This window comes from Syngnathus scovelli, chromosome 3 (assembly GCF_024217435.2).
Source record: "Syngnathus scovelli strain Florida chromosome 3, RoL_Ssco_1.2, whole genome shotgun sequence".
Taxonomy (NCBI): domain Eukaryota; kingdom Metazoa; phylum Chordata; class Actinopteri; order Syngnathiformes; family Syngnathidae; genus Syngnathus; species Syngnathus scovelli.
This window is the reverse complement of record NC_090849.1, coordinates 3,905,441-3,911,813: the sequence shown is the minus strand read 5'-3', so window position 1 is coordinate 3,911,813 and position 6,373 is coordinate 3,905,441. Positions and strand designations below refer to the sequence as shown.

Sequence of the window (6,373 nt, the reverse complement as noted above, 5' to 3'; positions counted from 1 at the left end):
AATGCTCGTCCTGATCCCAATATAGTGTTGTGTTAGGTTAAAAACATGTAGTCCCTTTTTAATTTTTCGATTGCCAGTTGAAAGTGGAAATAACGAATAATGCATGAATTGCACTGCTGCTGATTTGTTATTGGTCGTATAGTTGGTTACCAACACAAGAGGGCGTGTGTTGTTGCGTAATTGCGCGCGCGTGCTCGTCACTCGCCTATCACTGCGGGAGTCTTCGGCCGTCTCGTTGTGATCACACACGTTTTATTGCCTATAAATGAATGGCTGTTCCACGCTCCACCGTCAAAGCACTATACTTCAAAAATGGAAAGAAATTACTAAACAAGGACAGAGTGCGCGGATGTATCACAGTCCACAATCCCAAAATTAAATCGTTTTATTTTTATTGGTAAATAAATAAATAAATAAATAAATAAATAAATAAATAAATGAGTGAGTGAGTGAGTGAGTGAGTGAGTGAGTGAGTGAGTGAGTGAGTGAGTGAGTGAGTGAGTGAGTGAGTGAGTGAGTGAGTGAGTGAGGATGGGTGGATGGGTGGATGGATGAATGCATGAATGCATGAATGAATGAATGAATGAATGAATGAATGAATGAAAGGAAAAAACAAAGATCAAAATCCGTTATTGCAGTTCAATCAGACCTGGCTGTCTCCACTACTATTTAAGCAAACCGTTGCATACAAACAACTTGGTTAACAATAGTACTAGCAAGGTGAGAAAATCTAACAAACAGATTATTTAGTCCACTAATCGTACCACTGACTTTTGGTGGTGGTGCATGGTGATGGTGGTGTCTGGCAGCGCGTACAGAGCTGCCCAGACTTTTGCAGAACCAATCAGCTGGGCATGGAGATGACGTGCGGCTGTCCTACGTCAGTCGCACCAGCACCAGAGTTTCACACACACTAGGGAGAAATACACACGAGCACACACGCACTCCCTCTCCGAGCTGGACGGCGTAGCCCCCCCTGGCCCTGCAGCAGAAGACACATCAAGACGTAGCAGCCCGCTTTGACTGTGGACCTAACCTTGTCTTACTTTGGCAACATGGGAGACATGGGGGATCCACCGAAAAGTAAGTTCAATGCCCACTACTTTAAATTAAATTATTTTCAGTTTACCTAACTTTTTGAGACACTTAATTGCTTGTTTGAATAAAACTTGTTCTGTATTAATTTTTAAGTTTAATGATCGGACTAATAGATACTAACGATACAAATATATTCATCATAATAATCAGAACACTAACAACGACCTTCTAGAAAAACGGCCGGTGTCTCTGTGTGTGGGCTGTGGAAACCAGATCCACGATCAGTACATCCTGCGGGTCTCCCCAGATTTGGAGTGGCACGCTGCCTGTCTCAAATGCGCCGAGTGCAGTCAGTACTTGGACGAGTCGTGCACGTGCTTCGTCAGAGACGGAAAGACATATTGTAAACGGGACTACATCAGGTAGGACAACCACGGTTGGACGAGAGCTTTCAATTTTATTAAAGCCACTTCCGGACGTGCAGTGTATTTGAAACGTACTGTATTTTGAATATAATAATTTCCCCTATTATCATGTGTTAATATGGTGTAAGATATTATTCTTAAAACCATATTGCCACTCCTATTTAATACACTGGCTATTTACGCTGCACCGTTTCTTGTTGTAGTATGGCAGAACGCCATATTCCAACATACATCTTAAAAATCAACAATTCCAACAAGTGATTTATTCTAACATACATCTTAAAAATCAACAATTCCAACAAGTCATTTGGGCCTGGTTGTAGAATTCCTTGCGCCCTATTATGGAAATATGCACACACATATTCATATAAATTCATCATCCATCCATTATCTAAACCGCCTATCCTCACGAGGGCCGCGGGCTTGACATCAATTATTTATCGCAATTCCATTCGAAAAATGGCCAACCAAGCAATGAATAAAAAATGGACAGTATTTTAACAATGCGCAAAATTTACAAATAAATCCTTGTTGTTATTGTTCGCCGATTCTGATTATTATACACGTTTGGTGTGTCTCACAGGTTATACGGGATTAAATGCGCTAAATGCAACATCGGTTTCAGCAAGAACGACTTTGTAATGAGGGCCCGATCCAAAGTCTACCACATCGAATGTTTCCGCTGTGTGGCCTGCAGCAGACAGCTCATCCCGGGGGACGAATTCGCTCTGCGCGAAGACGGCCTCTTCTGCCGGGCTGATCATGACGTGGTGGAGCGGGCCACTCTGGGACACGGAGATCCGCTCAGTCCGCTGCACCCCGCCAGACCGCTGCAAATGGCAGGTAAAATCCAGACCTTGCGGTGAGAGGCATTGTCGGGCACTGAGTTTCAAACTGTTCGTCTTGGCAATTCCGGGGTTTGGATCATGACGGTCCGTTATTGAATAGGTTTTCTTTCTTTTTACAACTTAGACAACTCGTGTTTACTTAATAATGATACGACATTCACTGGATATTTACACTGTCTCCGAGTTGAATACTGACAACAATGTTTCATGACAATATTCATGACACACACAATTGATAAGGTCTATTGGGTTTTGTGGTAACCTCAAAACGCGGGTGAAATAAGCTACATATGTTGCGCGCGCGAGTCTGCGCGTGTCTGTGAGCGTGTGTGCGCGCACGCGTGCGTGCGCGCGTGTTCCTTGCACTTGCATTTTTGATTCTGAAAAGTCGACCAGTCTAGAGTGTACCCTGCCTCTCACCGAAGTCAGCTGGGAGAACCTCCAGCACACCCGCCGCCCGAATGAGGTTATAGCAAATGGATAGAGGGTTTTGAACAGTGGATTTTATGGTGCCCAACAAGGGAAAACACATTTATGTAAGTAAAACAATATGACTACGATGCAAATCACGACTTTTTAAAATGTATGTTAATACAAAAAAAAAAAAAAAAAAAGAAACACGCATAAAATGTAAACAAATAATAATAAATCAGCCGACTTATGTCGCCTATAACTAACCGACAGCTTTCTATAAAAACAACAAAGTCTTTACCTTATGTGTATGGTTTTTGCGATTCTGGTTAAAAAGGTCATTGCTTAAAATGAAATTTCTGTAAGGGAATAAAGTCTTTATTTGCTTGGATTCCTAGCGATTTAAACTGATGTTTTCGTCTTTGGGTTTCTTAACCCGTTCATTCTCACAGCAGAGCCCATCTCCACCAGACAGTCTGCGCTCCGGCCCCACATCCACAAACAGCCAGAGAAGACTACTCGGGTTCGGACAGTACTAAACGAGAAGCAGCTACACACTTTGCGAACTTGCTATAATGCCAACCCGAGGCCCGATGCGCTGATGAAGGAGCAGCTGGTGGAGATGACTGGCCTCAGCCCGCGCGTCATCCGGGTCTGGTTCCAGAACAAGCGGTGCAAAGACAAAAAAAGGAGTATTCTGATGAAGCAACTTCAACAACAGCAGCCAAATGACAAGACGGTAAAGGAGGTTTCATTAAACTCGAGCCTTTTGCCTTCAAATAGCCCAGACTGTAGGCTTTTCCATTCTTTATTTAAGTAAAGTGTCTGCCACAGACACACACAATTAGTTTTTTTTTTTTTTTTGTCCTGCGTTGGAGCAGTGTACACCATAGCGCGTGAACGAATAGCGCGTGAACGAACAGTTTAACACATTAATTAATCTGACAAAAACTAAAAATAAAACTGTTTTTTCCTTCATCGCATCTGAATTCACATATTTATTTGTTTATTGATTGTTCTGACTGAGGGGTGATTAATTCCAGGTAACTTTCCCCACGATAGCGCGAGCTCACGCATTTGTACAAGCATAACCACACTCGGTAAACCCACAGTCGTCATGTGCAATCACCTGCAGTGAATATAACCCGACCTGCTCGTCCGTCTTGCAGAACATCCAGGGAATGACAGGCACGCCGATGGTGGCGGCCAGTCCGGAGCGGCACGACGGCGGCATCCAAGCCAACCCTGTGGAGGTGCAGAGCTACCAGCCACCTTGGAAGGTCCTGAGCGACTTTGCTCTGCAGAGCGACATCGACCAGCCCGCCTTTCAGCAACTGGTAGGTTATTTTTAAACCGTTAAGTTAAAACGAAATAAATAGCTTATATATGCAGAATATCTCGCAAATGTAACAAATATTTTTGAATTTGCCGATGCCTTTATAGTCTACTTCCTGTCGATTGTTTGTTTATTCGTTTATTTATTTATTTATTTCATATTTTCCCAGTCAGTTGTTATATAAATAATCACGGGGTTTTGCCAGCAACACACTTAATGATTGTGTTCGGTGGCTCATGCTGGACATTAAATAAACGGATCCCAAATGATTTCCATTTCGAGGTTAGATTATTTGATTATTCATGTATAGAAAACCCGTGAACGAATGAAGGATTGTTAAAATATTTATAAGGACTACTTGTTTAAAAATGCACGCACGCCACTGCTGTATTTTGTTTATTGGTTATAATTGTTTCTTTGCCGTCATCGTCTTCATCGACATCAATAATCACGGACCATTTTTTAAAATATTATTACATTATTATTATGATTATTATGATTATTATGATTGTTATTATTATTATTATTATTATTATTATTATTATTATTATTATTATTATTATTATTATTATTATTATTATTATTATCCAGCCATCATTGTCTTCTTCTTCTTCTTCTTATTATTATTATTATTATTATTATTATTACCCCATTTGGCGTCTGAAAATTCTTACCGGTACTTGGTTTTCACAGGTTAGTTTTTCGGAGGGTGGACCGGGTTCAAACTCAACTGGCAGCGAGGTAGCGTCCATGTCATCTCAGCTTCCAGACACACCGAACAGCATGGTGTCAAGTCCGATTGAAGCCTGAGTCCGAGGCTGTCTGGATAAACTGAATCTCCCCATGTTCATCTCATCCCTCCGGGGTGCACCAAACAACCATTTGGTTGTGTTTTTGACACTGTGAAGACAATCATGGGATTTTACCACCGACAACCAATTCTTAAATCCACGCAGAAGACAGAAAATTGCATCACTCAAGCTTGTTGATTTTTATTTATTTATTTATTCATTTATTTATTTATTTATTTATTGCCAAAATAGAAGACAAAAACCGCGCTAAGTAGACGTTGGACCTCTGAGTGCGAGTTGAAGACCCTATTTACAGATGCCGTGCGCTCCATCGAAGTTAAGGATTTTCTTTTTAATTCGAAAAATCACTGTATTTGCCGATATTCCAAAATTGTATTAATAATTTAAATAACGCATTTGCAACAAAGTATACCTCTTTTGTTCCAAGCTTCATGGGGTATTAGTGAGTTCGGGTTGCCCGAAAATGATTTATTTTCCAAAGATGCGGAGACGTATCACTTAATAAGGATTATACGCTATGCGTTTTGTTTCCATGGAATATAATACTTATACTTGTCAACAAAGTTGCCACGGATTTTGTATTTTAAAGTATGGTAGGTTTTATCCGTTTTTCCCACACATTGGGACAGTATAACTATTGTTATTAATTATTATAAAGGATTTGCAGCGTGCAACGTCTTAGGTGCCGCACGTCCAATGTTTTAGGGACATCTGGCTTCAGAACTTACTTTGGGATAGTTGTTTCTAACATCTGACATTCTGAATTACAATTGCGTATTTATTACTCTATTTAAACATATATGTAATTTATTTCAACGATACTTGTCATATGTGGAGCTTTGATTCAATCCCCTTAATGGTGTAATCTACAAATGCAACCACATTTTGGGCTGATGTTACCAGGAGTATTATGTATAAAATTTATGAATTGAAAACATAAACGTAAAATACCGTTTACCTCTTTTAGGCATAAAATAAACGGATGAATCAAGACGTGAACTTTTTGTGACAAACGAAAGGTCTGATTTCCATCACGACTCATTTAGTATGTCCACTTAATTGTCTGGGTTCAGTTGTGTCCATGCATTTAATTCTATTTTGTCCACAGTAAAAACGACGATGAATGTCGGGGGATTTTTAGTAACTTTGGTGTGTTCAGAATCCGGCCCGCGTCTAAATTTAGACCGGCCCGAAACATTGTGTTATAAAATCAATAATAAGTGGCCCGCTGGAACTGTCGCGGGGACCTGCGCGCGCCAGAGCGAGCCAAAGAAATGAAACTCGTCCGAACCGGAACGCGCACATGAGCCAGCGCTCATGATCGGTTGAGAGCGTTTCTCCGCCGTTTCTCCCTTCCCAGTTCACGCGCACACAAGTGTCCATTTTAAAGATAATCAGTGACACAAACACATTCATATGTCCGCACATCAAGGACTAAGGCAATGCTAAAATCAGAGACGCTGCAAGTGACGATGCACGGGGGGGGGGGGGGGGGGGGGGGGG

The 6,373-nt window shown here is 41.2% G+C and overlaps 1 protein-coding gene across 5 annotated transcripts; it reads left to right on the top strand.

Annotated features, from left to right (window-relative positions):
• Positions 1–894: 894 nt before the first annotated feature.
• Positions 895–5,861, top strand: isl1a (ISL LIM homeobox 1a). 5 transcript variants are annotated; one of them, XM_049762412.2, is made up of 6 exons: positions 895–1,083; positions 1,346–1,460; positions 2,161–2,306; positions 3,175–3,461; positions 3,892–4,059; positions 4,752–5,861. In XM_049762412.2, exons 1-6 carry the CDS (start codon positions 1,056–1,058, stop codon positions 4,866–4,868), a joined length of 861 nt encoding a protein of 286 aa, XP_049618369.1. In that variant the 5' UTR covers positions 895–1,055; the 3' UTR covers positions 4,869–5,861. The 5 variants fall into 5 exon arrangements, with proteins under 5 accessions (XP_049618369.1, XP_049618367.1, XP_049618368.1 ...); XM_049762410.2 differs by having other exon boundaries at positions 896–1,083; positions 2,047–2,306; XM_049762411.2 differs by having other exon boundaries at positions 896–1,083; positions 1,271–1,460.
• The last annotated feature ends 512 nt before the right edge of the window (positions 5,862–6,373 follow it).

What these genes read in the sequence shown, in the direction of transcription:
- isl1a (XM_049762408.2), top strand. Translation starts at nt 1,056, where the DNA reads ATGGGAGACATGGGGGATCCACCGAAAA. An exon ending in TGTAAACGGGACTACATCAG is followed by an intron (nt 1,461 to 2,046) that starts GTAGGACAACCA and finishes TGTGTCTCACAG; the next exon opens with GTTATACGGGATTAAATGCG. An exon ending in CAGACCGCTGCAAATGGCAG is followed by an intron (nt 2,307 to 3,174) that starts GTAAAATCCAGA and finishes TCATTCTCACAG; the next exon opens with CAGAGCCCATCTCCACCAGA.